Below are 18,390 nucleotides of genomic sequence, written 5' to 3' on the forward strand. Positions count from 1 at the left end.
TATGAGAACTGAAGTGTAAACTGTGTATTTGCATATATTTGTCTTTTCCCTAAAGAGGAACATTTGGATGTTAAACTAGCAATTCCCCTCTATACTATACTTATCCAGTTATGCTGAGATGTAGGGAAATATAGTTTCTATATGTGTGTTTCTGGCTGCTCCGGCTTGTTTTTAATGACGCCTTTCTCTTCTACCAGCCAGCCACCCCTTCTAGACCTGCAGTTTTTGTGGACTGGGCATCCGGCGAGGCTCCAAAACCCGATCCCCGAACCATCAGCAAGCATGTGCAGAGGATGGTGGATGTAAGTGCTTCCTCTTTTTTTTTCAAGTGTAGCCTCCACATAGCTACTCAGTATAATGCTGTTATATAATCACAATCATCTATTTTAACCGTTCTTCTGCATGCTGCCATTTTGACAGCCACGCTCTCGCAGCTATTGTTCGCTAATAGTCAAGCAAGAATGGTGTTTGCTTCTTGTCTCTCACAGTCCGTGTTTAAGAACTACGATCACGATGAGAACGGCTTCATTTCTCAAGAGGAGTTTGAGAAAATTGCTGCTAGCTTTCCTTTTTCCTTCTGTGTCATGGACAAAGAGAAGTGAGTGTTTGACAGGTCACGCACCCGCTCTGAGCTCATCTGTGACTTCAGAGCGAAGGAAGCCAGAGTGGTATTTGTAGTGTAGCAACAGGAAACATGAAATAGCTGCAGAACTAACCATAAAGCCGCCGCTAAATATTGACACGCAAACCAGCACAGCTGATGTTAATGAGTTTGAGTGGTGTGTAGTGTAACACATGGGGCAGATGTGTGGCCGCTGTCAGAAATAAATCAAGGTAGACGTAAGCTAATAAGAAAGCACATAAATAACAACTTTTTTAATGTTGGCTTTGCACAAATGCCGTTTCCACGATTACGCTGCAGCACGCTTTATATTGTGGTTGCGCAGGGAAGGCCTGGTGAGCAGAGAGGAGATCACGGCCTACTTCATGCGGGCCAGCGTCATCTGCTCCAAACTGGGTCTCGGCTTCGTCCACAACTTCCAGGAGACCACTTACATGAAACCCACCTTCTGTGACAACTGCTCAGGATTTGTGAGTAAAACGACTCGAGGATGAAGGATCAAATTTTAGAGAACTTTGCTTCATGAGTTTTTCTTCCTTTCTGCAGCTGTGGGGTGTCATCAAGCAAGGCTACAGATGCAAGGGTAAGCATCTCGAGTTGTTGTGCTTTCGTCTCTGGCCAGACGCCAGTCAGTGTCAGAAAACAAGGGTAGGTACACAGAGCGGCTCGTGGGGAGCAGGTGAAGTGAAGTGTGGTTTCTGAGATGCATATTGCTAGCTAAACCTTGCAGCGCGTTAAAGAGAAGAAAAAAAAAAGAAAAGAAAAGAGCCTGCTCTCTCACAACCACAGTTTTCCCCCTCCCCCGTCCTTTAGAAGATCTGAGAATTATTTGTTTGCTTGACATTAAGCGTGCACAGGTCTGAGAGTTGCATTTTGCAGAACAGATAGCGTTCAAAGAGAAGTGAGGAGAAAGTTCAGTTAGTCAAAGTCAAGACTTAGTTCCTGGCTGTGACGTGTGCCTTCTCTCTTTGGCCCTGCGCAGACTGCGGGATGAACTGCCACAAGCTGTGCAAGGATCAGGTGGCGTTCGAGTGCAAGAAGAACACCAAAGCGTACAACTCCACCGACAGTCCCACGCCGAGCTCCACGCCCGTCGCCACGGGCCCCTCAGAGGGTGGGTCGGGTTCACAGAGGTCATCCACACCTGAAGCAGAAAAACAATCACGACATCTCTGACATCTGGTGGCAGAGACTCTTTTAAAAGCCTTTCCTCCAAGCAGTGCCGTTTCCTGTAATCACTGCCGGCCACACTGTTCAGAAAACAACAAAAAGTCAGCATTTGCATGATTTCGGAGTAGTAAACACCTTTAGAGAGAGCAGGGTCTGCTGTGAGGGTGATTTCCCTCCAGCTGGCAGCAGAAACTGTTTCGCTTACAGTCATGCTCACGCTGCCCACCTGCTAGGAGAAAGCTACTATATTCAGAGCAGAGGAGCTTTCGATTTTACTTACTACGAACCGACTTACCAAAAGGCAGCTTAAAAACACGGGGGCTGTGTTTTGACAGCTCCTCTTAACATTCGTTTCTCTGACGCACTTTTTTTTTGTTTTTGTGTTTTATTGCATACTGAACTGACTCAGTTTGTTCTGTGGAATGCTCACATCTCTTGAAATTTAGATTTAAAAAAAAGAGGCTGAACATCTGTTTTGTCTAATTTGCAGTAATTATAAATGATGCTTTCCCCTCCCAGGTTCAGAGGAGTGTCCTTTCCCCTACCCGCCGGATGAGAGCAAAGACTGGAGCCCCGACTCCCCGGTCACCTCCAGTCTGAGGCCCCGGAGAGTCCACAGCTGCACCCAGACAGACGGACCCCCGGTGTCCGAGGCCGGCCGCCTTCAGCCTTCTCTCCTGGTCCCGGCGCCGCCGCCTCTCACCTCGTGTCCCAGCCCGGTGCCCCAGAGGAAACAGCGACACTGCGCCAAGTGGGAAAACAGAGCGACTGTCGTGCAAAGGCCTAAAGAGCCAGAAGAGGACAGCAAACCCAACTATGAATCTCTGGAGTCGGTGAGTATCGAGCTCGCCGCTACGCTCCACTCTGACTCCGTGTCCGCTGTGTGTCACACTCATGTCTCTTTTATAGGACAACCAGAGGCTCCAGAAAGCCAACGAGACACTACGCAGGAAACTGAAAGAGACAGAGCGCGAGGTGGAGATACTAAAGACACTGCTGAAGAGGCACGCTCTCCACCCGGTGGAGGAGGACTCCTCCTCTTAGACTCACGCTGAACACTCTCCGGGGAGGCTGGTGCTGCCCCCACATGGCGGCATGTGTAAATCCTAATTTAACGGTCACGAACAGTGCAGGTATTTTATCAGTATGATGATGAGACCCAGGAGATTCGGCATCACGTGTTTGGATGCTAACAAGAAACCAACCAGTAATGAAGTGAAGGAAAATCTGAAGGTGTGTGAGGATTTTTTTTAAAAGCAGCTACAGTCCATACACAGTATACTAAGTTGATTTTAAAAGAGAAGTGTGAGAAGAATGAGCCCCTTTACTGTGAGCATTACTCACTTTATTTAGTGAACCATTAAAGTAGCTGCAGTTAAAAACGTACAGAGACGACGTTATTGAATGAAGGAGTGCAGTATTCTAGAGCGAGACAATATACAGCAGAATGTGTTTGATCAATTCTTGATCAGTTAACGAGCTTAGATATTTATGTTAAACATAAAATGGAAAAAGGAGGCCGCGGTTAAAACAAAAACAAACATGGTTTTTATCGAGCATAGGTAAGTTATTATTATCACTAGTAAGGAACAGAGCCCACTGAGGATGAGGTGCTCCGGTCCACAGAAGCCGCTTTGTATCGTCGTCCCTGATGTTTTCAGTGCTTCTGTTGATATTTATTATTGTCTGAAACACTACACGACTGACATTTTGTACAGTATAGTGGTACTTTCATTGGATTATTTATGCTTCTGTGTGTTGGCTTCATATCGTAGCTTTGTTTTTTTTTATTATTATTATTCTTATGGTGCAGCCATGTCATTCTCTGATTATATCGTCCATTGTAGCTGTCGTACTGTGAACGGGGGTCGAGATACGTGTGTTGTGTGTAACGTACTGTAAAGTATGCACAGTGCCATCGTCCAGTTTCACCCCCTCTCTCTCTCTCTCTCTCTCTCAGTATTGTTCTCTTATTGTTCGAATAAATAATGAACATTCTATAGACAGCGTGTTGCGTTGCTGAATGCGGCCACTGGGTGGCACCAGAGCCTCACGACCAGGAGCTGCTTCCTAATGATTGTTTACTTTCCACTCAAAGGCTCTTGCTCTGTAAACGCTGCGCTCTAATTAGCCGTCTGTGTGTTTAACGCTTAAAGACGACTTCTGTCAAGTCAAAGGGAGGAAAGAAAATCAGATAATTTTCTCTAATAGGTTAATTTTCTTTTAATATATGTATTGTGAGTGTAGGTTTGGTTAATCTAGAGGTACATTTATATACAGCAGATCTAAAAAGTGGTGAAATTATGGATTTATGAGCTTTTAAAGACCGTCTGTGTCACCCTGTTGTGTGGAGATGGTACCCGGCTGCCCTGTCCTCGGGGCTTTGCTGCAGGTAATGAGTCCAATTCCACAGAACATGTTGGCCTGTAGATAATGAGAGGGCACCTGTCTGCCGTCAGAGGAGTAAAGATTCACAAACCAAGCGTCTAATCCTTCACATTTTTTGCAAAGCCACTCTGCAAACAGCCAGAGATTTGCCTTATTCTCGCCGCTCCTTGTGTACATTTCTGCAATTCATAAAGAAAGAAGACGTTAAATCATATTGTGCTTCTTCAGTTCTCGTAATGACTTGTTGCCTCTCGCCGGCTCTGGCAGCGAGCGGTGAAACCGGATCGTCTCTGAGGCGTAGCAGCAGCTCCCAAGCCAAGCCTGGGTGACAGCTAATTTACTTTTATTTGAATGTGACACCCAGCTGCTGGGGGTGGGGGAGTAACACCCCAAGACTACCGGGCTGCGTGCGCTGCTAATGCTGAATAATTTCCAATATCATGGCTGGCTGAGAGAAAGTGACAGAGGGAACATGTGTTCAAGTCGACTAAAGATGCCCTCGCTTTCCCCCATCTTGGCTGTAATAGAAGCTGGAGAGCAGAGACGTGTTGACTCTGACGCGCTAAAACGGTCATCACAAAGACAAATACAACAGACTCGAATCCATTTACAAACCCAGCGGAGAATGTAAACAGAATTAATCGCATTTAAGCCCGAAGACGATTGCGAGACACGTGTAGGCTGAGCGCCCGACTCGTACATCCACGGTGCAAAATGTGACACTTCAGAAGTTGGCCTAATTACAGCAGGCAGACAGAGATGATTTATCGCCCAGACATCGGGTGCACTCGGGGGAATTGGGCCACTGTGAGATCCCCCACCCTTCCTCCATAAGTTAACTAAATCTGCTAAGTCTAATGAACACGCTCTAAAACTAATTAGGAAAAGATGTGGAACAACCCATTATGTCCCCACGACGCCAGGAGTGGAACACGGGAGAACACAAAGGGAACATTTAACGCACGAGGGCGACTCTCGATTCAACCACCACCACAAAAAAAAAAAAAACACCACAATGCCTTCAGGACACGACAACACCACAGCCGCACTCCACTAATTCCCCTGATTATTAAACTGAGTTCATTAAGTTCTAATGATGGCCAAAGGAGCCTCGCAAGAAGAGCAGAGAGAGAAACTGGAGTGAAGGTGCTGGAAAAGACAGAAAGAAAGGCACACATTTAGCAGATTTTTTTTTCTTTTCCTGGAGGTGGCTTGAAAATTGAAGCCACGGTGAAATTTTTTAATTAACCTTGATGATAGTGGAGGATTGTAACGAGAGAAAAGCAGCAACCGGAGTTCAAAGAGAAACTCTGTCCCTCTTTTTTTTTAACAATCGTGTAGTTTTAGCTTCATAATACAAACTAATCCACTTATCTGGTAGAATAGAGAGAGAAGAGAGAGAGGAGAGAGGGAAGCTGATACAAGGGTAATGAATGTGTGGGCAGCGTTGTTGACTGTGCAAGTACCCACAAAGAAACATCAGCTTACCTTTCTGGCTCTGACTTCCACATAATAAGGCGGCACACACACACACAAAGCAATCTATGGGTGCAGAAAATTCATATCCTGCAAATATCCAGTGAAGTGGCTTCGTATTATTCATCATGCTGGCACACCAGACAATGTTTTGGCACACGTATATATACTTTTTTTTCTTCTCAGGAGACAAAAGAGTGATATAATTAAAATCCCCCCTCCAAAAAAACACATCATTTGTGCACAGAGTGAGCTGTTCCTTAAGTCACGACGTCAATAAGAGGAAACAGGAAGCAGCTCAGAGTTACATGTTTATGTTAACGCACAGCTCGGCCGTGCAGCTTGTCGCCGTGATTTACGAGTGATTTTCGTTCCATCATTGCTCCTCAAGGTGTACTTTTGCTGGAAAGTGTTGGAGGACGAGACAAAAAAAAAAGGCAGCTCTAAAAGTTGTAATTGCTCTGAAACAAACACTTCACATCGGCTCCCATTTGAGCGGAGCCGACTGTAACGAGTCCAAGTCTTGTTTCATGTTTTTCGAAGGTAGAAAATATGATAAGATGCCAAAACCTCAACAGGATGTCTGATGCCAAGAGCTGATGGCTATACCGCACGCTATCTAACAGAACAAATACTGCAGGAGAAGCTGATTTACTGATGAAAAAAAAAAGGGAGAGCAGGTGGTGATAAAAAAAAAAAGTAGACAGACAAGAGCTGAGTGAAGAACAGATGCTGCAGTGCAGGAGCAACCAGAACGACAGTCAGCAGAACTCTGGGAAACAACTCATTGCCAAGATCAAGGAAAGTGAAGCGAAAAATGGCTCCAGCAAAAGGACCAGATAGAGGAGAGAGGAGGAGAGAGGAGGATGGAGGAGAGCGAGCCTCCCCCCCGGTGAGAGTTCCCTGTGAAGTTGAGTAACAACAGAGCAAATCAAGGAGCTCGTCTGAGCCGGTCTGCATCAGAACCCTGGAAACTCAACGTCTCCTTCTGTTTCCTCCCGAGCCGTGGGACCGGGTTTGGACTCCCCACCTGCCTAATGGAGCCGCCGCTTATCAATACAGAACATGAAGTGCAAATTTTCTTCCGATATTGGGAGCAGCTTGTGTTTTTTTTTTTGCCTTTAAACGGAGATAAAACTAATACTCAAATTAGAATTTTTAATGCCTTTTTTTTTTTTCTTTTCTCCCCCAAATTAATTAATACATTAAAAGCCGTGCTGCTCACGAGCTTGATCGCGTTGAAGTGCTGCAAAAACACTTTAAGCCCAATAATTATTTTTTTTAAGAACTGCAGGAAATGTAATAGAAAAGCCGAGTGGAGCTACGACGTGAACTCCACGTGAACTAAACGGCTCTGTGAGGCTGCGTTCAGGCTCAGCTGGTTTATGTCAGCGCGATAGAGGCAATGCTAATGTTTAGGTGAAATATTTAGAGTAAGTATTTCCATAATTCCCCTCCTGAACAGCAGATACGGCCTGTTTTCATTTCAGGTCTCGGATTTTAGTGGTCCTGCTAATCTTTAAATAACACTGGAGTCAGTTTGCTGGTTATTAAAATGTAAAAGAATTGGTTTTAAGGTAAGTTAATGTGACATTTTTCCAATCCTGAACAAGCCTGTGTGTGTTTTTTTTACTGTTTACATGTCAGTCTTATGGAGGGTTTTCTGTTTGTACAAAAAACCAACATACTTTTTCCCTTTTTGTTGTTTTTTAGTAATATGTGACAAATTAAGAGTACTTCTGAGACATCTACTTGAGGAATTCCTCACTACAGCATCCCTGTTAATGGTGATTTGACATCATTTAAACATCAGTGACCACAAAGTAACAGTAAAGTGGACATTGTCGAATCATAATTGTCCCACAGGTGGACTGTCTGGGGACTATTTTGTGTATGTCTACATGCACGGTGATGAGTCCTGGACACAGTGTCGGATGTGTTAAATGTGTAGCAGTGTGTCAAACTAATGAGCTTCAGTTATTTAATAGACATTTCAGTCACTGTTGTAATTCATCAGGCACTGAACCAAACAGTCTTAATAACTGGTGATGCACGATATTGAAATTTCTGGCCGATACCGATGTCCAATATCAAGATTTCTGATATTGCCGATAACCGATATTACCGATGTCGATATTTGATTTTTGTTCAACAGAAGCCCACACCAAAATTTGATCGCAGTTTGCATCCGGACAACACGTCAGCGCCAAATTTCATGGTCCACAAGATGCATCAGCGCTACGCTAACAACAACAAACATGGAGGAATCCGATGAGAGTGCATCGCTTGATGATGGAGGGTAAGTTTCATTTCAAAAAGCTGCCCAATGGAAGCCTGGACAAGAGCGTGGCTTTGTGCAACTTGTGCAAAAAAGAATTTGCACATCGAGCTGACGGTACAATGCAAAAGCAGCGAGCACAGAAACCGCCGGAGCAGTTAGTGCTAGCAGTCCTGGTCTGAGTAAGAGGCGTCGGCAGCCCACAGTGGACCAAATGACTGGATTCAGAGCCACAATTAGTACGTCAACATCTGACAAGTTCACAAATTCGCTTGCAAAATGAATTGCTCTGGACTGTAGATGACTTTCGGTGGTAAAAGATGAGGGTTTAGAAAATGTGCTACAGGCAGTGACAAATCTTTTTGACGTGTTATTTTCGTTGTAATTAATTAATTGTAATTAACGCCTTAAAGTCCCACCCCTATGTCCAGGACCATTTAAGTAAAAACATCTGTGAAATAGCAGCAACATCAAATGTAGAGACGAAGGCGCTGATGTTAGACAATCATCGGCTAAATTTGTTCATCAGACCGATACCGACATACGGGAAAAACACTAATATCGGTCGATACCGATGTGGTCACCGATATATCGTGCATCCCTAGTATTAGCACATATTAAAAAAATCTTGTTTTGTTATATCACATTTATATTCCAGTTCAAAAGAGAACAAACAACATCAAAATTTGAATAGAAAGTTAGTCTTGTGCATAAGTTTGTGTTGATCAGATTAGATCGGATTTCATATCTCGATTTATACAAACAGCCAGTTTACCCCAAAGTGTTGATCATCTTTATGAAGCAAGTAAGGATGCAAACATTTACTAATTAGTCCTAAAGTCTAACTGGGAACATTATTTGTTTTGCAGACATTTGATCCTACAAGGAAATATTGGACGGATCAAATTTTTTGACCCCATGAATAAAAGTCAAGGGGACACCAAAGCCAGCGTGGAAGTCATGAATGTAAGTGGAAAATTTCATGGCAACTTATAACTGTTGAGAAATTTCAGTCAGGATCAAAGCGCTGGACTCGCCGACCGACTCTTGCCTCGATGCGTCTTTGGGGACTCACAACAGAATTATGTACAAGCCGGCAGAGTTTCCTTTTCCCTTATTGCAAAGTCGCAAGGTACACTAAAACAGAGAATATTAAGTTTTGAATTAATTTCTCCTCTCGTGTTCTTCTTGTACTGGCAGGACTTTATTGTTTTGCTCGAGGCCAGATCTCTGCAGCTCCATTTGCATACTCGTAGACGCCGTGTTTGCAAATCTCATCTCCAAACAACCGTAGTTTGCTCCAATATGTGCGTTCCAGCAGGAGCAGATTCACTGTGGATTGCATAAATGTAGACATAAAGTAAAAACGATGAGGACAAATTTAATAACTCGAGCATTGTTTTCTTACATTAATACATCTAACGCAGTGTGATGGAACATAAAACCGATCGTCTGCAGCAACTGTTTGTCCGCCGAATGCGTCCCTCTAAAAAAAAAAAAACTACAAATTGGATCCAAGGCGGTGCAGTTCGAGCTGTGGATCATATTCTGCAGCGTCTCCCTGATTGATTAATCCTCTAATTAGGCACATGTTTAGAGGAGGCCGGTGTTTCCAGGACTTTTTGATTGAACGTTTTCTAACCTCGCTGAGCCTGTGATGTTCACTTCGCCACACGATACTTTAATGCGACAGTCAAACCAAATTAGTTTCACATTTCAGGAACGACAGCCTTCGGAGACGCAAATCTCCGAGCTCGAGTTTGTTAAATGGAGCTTCGTCGTGCCGCAGAAATGCATCCGTGGATAATAAGTTGTTTGTTGCGGAGGCAGCGTGAGTCCGTCCGTCGCGCACACCTCTCCGATCATCGCCGGCTGAAGTAGCCGCAGGACTTTAATGAAGGCCAGCGGGTTGTTTTAGAGACTGTTTGCTCCTTCTCTTGCTTTTTTCTGACCCGTGATGCGTTCAGGTGCCTCAACCGCCTAGAGAATACAGAGACATCACATATAAACCCGGCACATCGTACTGTCACAAAACCATTGATATCACTTACTGCTCAGAGGCAATACATCACTTAAAGGTCACACGAGTGGAGACGGTTCTATCATTCCTCCTTCACGTCTGCTCTATATTCTCTTTGAATGTCACCTCCCCGCCATAGGAGAGGCTGCATTGTCGTTTCGGGATGAAAGAAACTTGTAATTGTTATCCAGCAAATTTTTTTGTCCAGCCCCCTGCTGCCTCTGCTTTATTGTGCGGCCTTGGAATAGCAAAAAAAAAAAAAGAAGCCAAACAGAGAGATGCTGGTCTGCAGGGATTTGAAGGAGCCAGTGGGTGATGTATGTAGCGGAGGCTGGTTTGTACTGACAATCCTCCAAATGAAGAAAGAGCAGGAGTGGAACGCTCCTTCTTTACTTTTAGGCTGTAGCCTCTCCTGATACAGCTGCTTTCTTTGGGTATTTTCAAGAACCACCTTTACTGTATTAACATCCTCATATGGGGATATTTTTGTCATCGGTGAAATAAGCAGCCAAGTTCAAGTATTTCCACCTTAAAACTTAATTAGTTAATCGAGCTTCCCCTGCTGCCATGATTATGTGAGTTAGCAGCACTTTGGTTAATTAATTAGTTCAAACTAATCTCATGAGCTGTGAAAGTGTGAAACTAACTGAACAAGTTCAATCAGCTGATTAGGTTGAGTTGAATTAACTAGTCACAAAGCTAATGGAGACAGACATGTTTTGGGTTTTTTTGCATTTGAAAGTTTAAAGACGGCTACAAGGTGGGTCAGTGTTTAGCACCGTCGCCTCGCAGCAAGAAGGTTGCTGGTTCGCGTCCTGGTGGGGGCACTTTGGATCTTTCTGCGTGGAGTCTCCATGTTCTCCCCGTGCAGCGTGGGTTCTCTCCGGGTTCTCCAGCTTCCTCCCACACAGTCCAGAAACATGTTGAGGTTAATTGGTGATTCTAAATTGTCCGTAGGTGTGAATGTGAGTGTGCTTGGTTGTCTGTCTCTAAGTGTAGCCCTGTGATAGACTGGTTACCTGTCCAGGTGAACCTGCCTTCACCCTGAATCAGCTGGGATAGACTCCAGCCCCCCATGACCCTAGTGAGGATTAAGCAGTGTATAGATAATGGATGGATGGAAGTTTGAAGAGTTTCTTTCTTCATTTACCAATAAAAACGTTCAGTCTCAGACGTGAAGCCATTCTTGACCAGAGCAGAGACGACCTATGAGGCCGTTCCAGTGACATAAATTAAAAGCGTACGCTTGTAAAGACTAAATTAATTTCTAACTTTCGTCATAGTTAGAATTGTTCTAATTCTTATCATCAATAAAATCAGCCATACCTAAATTTAAATGTATTATAGACACACGGCAAGTTTCCACCATGTCTGTTTCCCTAAACAACAAAACCAAGAGTCTGTGAGTAGTTTTATTTCTCCCACAGAGCATCATCATGTCTGCTAGTTTTGCTTTATATCAACTTAAATGAACAAGTTGAATGTTGTTCATGCATTCAACTCATTTCATCTCAAAATGCATCAAGTTGTAAGAACTCGTGTTTTTAAAGTGGTTTGAAAAATAAAAAAAATAGACATCAGTGAACTGGAAATTAGCAAAGCTCGTATATTTACATTTAGTAAACTGGAATTTGTACGCTGATTTGAGCAGCGATGACGGTCTCACAAACACGGATTCAAACCTGCTGAATCACTCCAGTATTAGAACCTGCTATTGTGCAGCATTAGGTAGTTTGACAGCAGAGGTGTAGGTGAGCTGGTGTGCTCGAGCCATTCGAGGTGGATGGAGAAAAGTGTAGCGTTCAAGTCATTTTAAGGCAGTAGGGGATTAATTACATGGAAAAATATCAAATAAGGAGGTGGCTTTTTAAAGGTTAAACTAATGACCAGAGGGACTGTTAAAGGTTTAATAAACACATTGCTGTCTAACACACACTGACCATCACTGTTGTGACTGATTATGCTAACGCTGCAGGACTCCAGTTTTATTTCAGGACTGTCTTCCTCTCATCATATTTCACTGTAATCGTCAAGGATCTCCTCGCTGATCCCCGGAGTCAGCAGTGCGATGAGCGAATGTTAATTTGGGTCAACTTGAGACAAGTTAAACACATCACACACAACTCTCCACCATCTGCGAGCAGCCGGCCCACAGGGAGAGGCCAACTGTTCACGCTAATGCGATCTGATGCTTTCCTGCTTGCAGGTGCGCCCAGAGAGTGACCATTAGCATCCGAGCTGCTTTCTTTAGAGCGGGATAACGAGAAGCGAGCCGTCTTTTGTTTCTCGATGCTTCGGGTTTGATCTGGAGGAAAAGCAGAGACACGGTTCATCATCCTCTGAGATATCTGCAGCGACTCTCTGAGCGGGTCGACTCCGTCAGTCGACCCACAAGATCCAGAAATATGAGTGAGGCGCGACCTTCCCTGTTCCTCACCAACCGCACGAGAGGAGGAAGTCCACAGATAATGCGAGCAGACAGCTCAGGCCGCTGCTGCCACAGCTCTTCATTTATACATCACATCGCCTGGGAACCTCTCGCCTGACATGTCAGAAAACTTCAGACTCTCGTGTCCCGGAGGAATCGGTGAACGGCTGCACAAACTCGGGGACAGTTCTCCCAAAGTTTGCGGCGTTTCGATGAGCAGAGATATGTAGCAACACACATGCAAGAAGAGTCTCCCTACTCCCAAACTGAAGTACTTTCTGTTGTCGCCTGGTGAAGCTCCACAAAACTATATTTAGGATGCTTCACTTTGGACTGGAGCAGTGTTGCAATTACTTGCAAGAGTTCCTTACATGTACTGGAGTAGGAGGTGGACAGGGAGACAAGAAACAACAGAAATAATGAGCAGAAACAAGGTCACAATGCAGCTGACGAGGTTCAGAGCATCATCTGAAGAACTGTGTGGCTGACGGTGGCTCGTCACCTCTTAAACACGCACCCAGGACATCATTAAATACACCGAACGTGTGTTTTAATGCCAATTAAAAACTGAACCATCCATCCATTGTATCATAGTTCTGCAGCTTCTGCATATAACCACCTAGAAATAGTTGCTGTCATCTCGTTGCTGTTCTGAGATCAGGTGTTGCTTGGTCCGTGGTGTGATCACACATATGGACGGTGCTGTTGGTGTGTTAGGAGCATGTACTTCTCCTTCCTTTCATATCGCTGCACAGAGCAGTCATAGATTTCATCGAATGATAGTTTGTCAAAAAAAAAAGAAAAAACACAACACTCTTGATGAAAATGTGTCTCTTCCGTACACGGCTGTCTCTGTGATTTCCTGTTTGTCACGTACTCGCTTGCCAGCGCAACTTGGCGAACAATCCCACGGATGCGGGAACCTTTACGTGGAACGTTGCCATTCGGCGGCTTTGGTTTTAATATCAGCACTCTGCGCTTTAATATTCTGCTCGGGTTTACAGGTCTGAGCCCACATCTATGCACACACGTGGAAAAATGGAAAATATATGAAAATACCAAGCCATAATAACGGAAGACTCTCTGGTGAATTAGCTGTACTGTAACCCAGATAACCTATGCGTTTCCTCGACACATTCACCTTCCCTCCTTTCCCCTTCCTCTACTTGGTTACCATGGTTACCTTGTGTGTCACTTTGTCAACCTATTTTAAGAAACTATCATCCCTTATATAGAGTGCTGCACACACACACACACACACACACACACACACACACACACACAAATACACACACTGTAGGAGGAAGCCACTGTGTTTGTCATGCTGATACTTGCGGTTATGTAATGTTAACTCGGCTAATCTCTTCACAGCACACGCGGTGTAAACACGACGCCGGTCCGTGTAATGACGGCCGCGCGTGTCACTCATGAAGATTATCATCGTTTTGCACAGAGATCAAATGGAGGTTTACATATAAACAAATTACACCCTCTGCTCGTGGCTTTAACCCCGTCAGCGGTGCGGTCTTATGGATCCCACCGCTTTAATCCAGAATGAAATATCTGACCAGCTTTCAGATGGATTGCTGTGATGCCCACAGGATGAACATCTCCACTGATCTGCTGACCTCTTCTGAAACCAGCAGGTCAATATTAACATTCCTATTGAAAAGACTCCAAACATCTACTTTATGAATTACCACAGACGCACTCACAAGCCTTCACGGTTCTCGTAGGTTAAACTATAACGACTATGACGGTCAGTTTGTTGTTTTTAGTGAAATGTTGTCACAACTATTGGATGGAATTTGTTATAGGCATTAATCTCACCTTTAAAATGAATTGTAATAACTTGAGATGCAGTTAAACATGTACCAGTTTAACATCATTATCAGACACCCCTACTTTGTGTTTTATTGCCATTTAGCTGAAGTCTCTCTCCAGTCTTTCATTAAACCCCTAAAAACTCCTCTCTGTGTATCAAAGTTACATATTCATGAGCATTTCCATTTAAAAAAAAGCCTCCCTTAGTAAAAATTGCTTAAATATAACGCTCAAATCAAGACAAAAAGAAAGAAAAAAAGATCCTACAAGTCTTAAATTCCAACCTGATAACACACTAAATTGAGATGGAGCATTACACCTGCTAAGTTACACCTGCATGTTAGCATTATTAGCATTATTCCACTTACCTGTTAGTATTACTTGCATTTTTGCAGAAGCATGTTAATCTTATTAGCATTTTTACACCTGCATGTTAGCAGTGTTAGCATTATTACAATGATATATTCACGTTATTAGCATTTTTTCAAATGCATGTCAGCAATATTAGCATTTATAAAAAAGCATGTTGGCATTATTTGCATTATTACAAATGCATGTTATTATTAGCATTACTAGCATTATTATACCTACATGTTAGCATTATTAGCATTTTTACAAAGTATGTTGGCAGTATTAGCATTATTACACCTGCATGTTATCAATATTAGCATTATTTCAAATGCATGCTAGCATTATTAGCATTATTGCAATTGCATGTTAGCATTATTAGCAATATTTCAAATGCATGTTATCATTATTAGCATTGCTAAAAAAAAAAAAAACTTGCCATTAACAGCATTATTACACCTGCATGTTAGCATTATTAGCATGATTAAACCTGCATATTAGCGTTATCGCTGTGAATACATTACCATAAAATATGTGTCACCTCTGTGCAGCCTAATGGAGCTACTGCAGAGTTTTGGTTTTGTTTAAACCTAATCCTGAACATTATAACAGATGCTATACAATAAATAAAAGCAAGATGAAATAAAGCAGACCCGATGATGTTAAACAATGATTCTATTTAGTATTATAAATACTAATAAAAAATAAAACTAAGACAACTTGTCATCCTGCACATTGCAGTCAGTTGTTTCCATTCATTTGCGGTCCGTGAACTGACGGGGAAGTCCCGGGTTTTTCCAATAAAGACAATCCACACATCAGCATCTCACATTTCTCTTCTTGTCTTTTTGATTACTTGTTTGCGAAGCAGAACTCTCCGTGACAGCTTCTTATTGACTGTTTGCGGTGATGCAGTAAAACAGCACGTCCACCTCTGGCTCAATGTCAAGTGAAAAAATAGGTCATTATAAAAATGAATGAGAGATTAAAGAGGACCTGATTAAATCTCCATCCAAGCCATCACTCAGCATAATGAGCACTTCAATAAAATATGGATATGCCAATAAAATATGTATACTTCCAGCAGTCCCGCGCGTTAAACCGACTTAACTTTAATGTCCAGCATCTCTGGAGTCGCACTCTCACTTTTCGATGCACCTTCATAATAAAGTGTTCAGAGGGTGCACAGGTCAGGACGGGGGTGTGTGTTTGTTCATAAATTTACAATTTAGACAAAAACACCCTAAATGCTACCTCTGTTGTGGTTTGGCATGCTGCTCTGATTGTTCCAATTGTGTTTGTGATGTTCTCATTACATCCTAAAAGCAGCCTGTGTTCCTCTCCTGACGAAGAGAAGAATAAACAGGCAGAGGGTTGCCACAACTCCGGCCTCGGCAAAAAAAAAAACAATAATCCACAAATACTGCGTTTCGATGAATTATGCATCGCGAGGCATCTATTATTCAGCCTAACCAGGGAAAGCAATGTCAATTATGGTGCAGACATGTTGTCAAGTATCATCCACGGCGATAGCAGCTCATGCAGACGATGACATTTTGTTCTGTAATGTCATTTTTCAACAACTGTGTTAGCGTCTTGTTGCTCTTAATGCCTGTTTTATGGTTTATTACTCTCCTAATTAGGGCGCATTAGAACATTTCTGTCGCGAAGTGAGAGCGTAGGACCATAACCAGGTTGACACGGAACACATCCTCTCCTGTTGCATTGCTGTTCGGGCCATTACTCTGCGGCGGCACGCGTCCGTTCGGAGGGGATAAATGACCGCGGTGATGTAGGAGAGGGAACCAGTCATTTAAAGAGCCTTGGAACCGGAGTGCTCCAACGGATGAGCAGTTACAGAAATTCATCTTTCTTCGTCTTGGATCCCGATGATTACTCCCCTCCCGGGGGTTACACATGTGAGCATCGATTCCTTTGAAACGCCGTCCAGGTCGACACACATCCTCGGAGTGGCGTTTGACACACAAAAAAGAAAAAAAAAAACGATGGCAGAGCATCATAGATTTCTGGCGGGGCTGTAATTATGTCCAGATTGGTCCTTCGCCGCGGAAACAAGACGCGCATCTCCTGAGGGTCCATTAGAGCCCTTTTGAAAATCAAAGGCAGGCCGGCGCTCACAGACAGCCAAGTCCTCCCTGACCTTTTGACACCCCCCAGGAATTCCCAGGGTTGTATTGTTTATTAGTCACAACATCAGCCGGTGTGACAGAGTGCGCTGGAAATAGCTTTTCAAATAAGGGCACCCACAGCGGTCTGCCAGGGCTCAGATAATAAAGCCACCTGAAATTACAGCGCAGACAAGAACATTAAAGGGGAACATTAGGGAACGCGTGGCCATTGATTCAAATCAGAGGAGGAGTTTTACGGCGCATACAAATGCAAGCGTCGTGAGGAGAAATAATTAGTTTTACAGTTTTGTTTTTAATATGACTTTGAGACACATCAGATTTGCAGGAAATGATGCAATCTGCGACAATCTTTGCATCGACTTTATTGTTGCACCAACGTGACAGAAAACGTGATTCACTGATCAAGTGTTTCCGTACTGAATGCACCGAGGCGTTCGTAAATAAAGCGGCGTCTTTATCAGGCCTGACAAGTGCGAGCAGTTCAGTTGAGTTGGGGAACTGTGAGATTGTTAGTTAAGTTAAACGTTTAAATAAAACAAATAAAGAAATAAAATCAGGTTTATTGTCATGTTGCTGTACATACACAGCAGTACAGGCAACATGAGAGAGCGTTTCTTCAGGATCATTAAAGTTTTGCGGAATGAATGTCTGGGATAAGACACTAAATGTTCACTGTCTCCTGAAGGGGGCGCTGCATCCATTCATTGAACATGGCGAACCTCTTCAGGTCCCGGTAGGTCTTCAGAGATGATGGTGAAGCTGCAGATGGATGCTGCCCAGAGCTAGCTGTCTGTCCGTCCATCCTGAACGATGTCATCCCCTCCAGCTGTATGTCCGTCTGTGATGTTGTCATGGAGCCATGTTTCTGTTAAACACACAGCAGTCCCTCCACTCTCTGCGGGTTTCTCTCAGCAAACGTAGCTCGAAAATCCAGCTTGTTGTGGAGGGAGCAGACATTGGAAAGCAGGAGGTCCTGCTGGTCTGGAGGGGTTAGCCTTTAGCTTAGCATGGATCCCGGCTTTCTTCCTCCTCTTTTGTTAACGTTCGTACCGTTTCCTTCTCTCTCAAGTAACTGCCATCTCCGATCGGACTCCGTGTTGGTGTAGTGTGTCCACATCACAACCGATCGCCGCAATTTCAGCGCCGTTCGCTGTCCTGACGTCCAGCAAAGTCTCCCAGCTGCAACTTTTGTGGAACGAACATCTGGGATAGACAAGACACTCAAAACGTTCACTATCATTGTCTCCTGAAGGGGGCGTCTGCACATCACTGTGGTTATTCTGGTAGTTTAATCGTAGCAACTGAACTTGCTTGAGTTCCTTGGAGATGTTCCACCTCTCATCCAAGAGGCTTCATCAGCTCTGACTGATAGTTGGGAGTTCCAGATATCCTTAAGGAGCCATTAACACCTGAGTTTCAACTGGGGGTTTGTTGCTCCTCCCCCTCGTTATGCGAGTCGTTAGTGCTCCCCCTGCCACAGTGGGGTTCGTTAGGGTCTTTTGTGGCGAGGTGTGGTTTCACCTTCCTGGGGAGAGATCTGAAGTGTAAACATGCCTCAGACCTCCACCTCTGTTCATTTAAGGTTTGCAAACTGCATATATCTGATTTTTTTTAGGCACTTGGAGGCAGTGGAAACAAACCTGTACGTATAAATTGTTGGTTGTGTCACCGTGTCCACCACCTAAA

General features: G+C 43.8%; 1 protein-coding gene across 1 annotated transcript in view; it reads left to right on the forward strand.

The window, feature by feature from the left end:
* The window catches only part of LOC103363138 (RAS guanyl-releasing protein 1), an 18,917-nt gene extending 14,528 nt beyond the window's left edge, over window positions 1-4,389 (forward strand). The window contains exons 11-17 of the mRNA XM_008289758.1: window positions 198-302; window positions 489-598; window positions 948-1,092; window positions 1,169-1,205; window positions 1,605-1,736; window positions 2,312-2,625; window positions 2,702-4,389. Of these exons, the coding sequence (XP_008287980.1) occupies window positions 198-302; window positions 489-598; window positions 948-1,092; window positions 1,169-1,205; window positions 1,605-1,736; window positions 2,312-2,625; window positions 2,702-2,836 (978 nt within the window). The 3' untranslated portion in view covers window positions 2,837-4,389. The remainder of the gene's footprint in view (window positions 1-197; window positions 303-488; window positions 599-947; window positions 1,093-1,168; window positions 1,206-1,604; window positions 1,737-2,311; window positions 2,626-2,701) is intronic.
* The last annotated feature ends 14,001 nt before the right edge of the window (window positions 4,390-18,390 follow it).

The sequence above is a fragment of the Stegastes partitus genome, unplaced genomic scaffold, assembly GCF_000690725.1.
Source record: "Stegastes partitus isolate 25-593 unplaced genomic scaffold, Stegastes_partitus-1.0.2 Scaffold634, whole genome shotgun sequence".
NCBI classification, from domain to species: Eukaryota; Metazoa; Chordata; class Actinopteri; family Pomacentridae; genus Stegastes; species Stegastes partitus.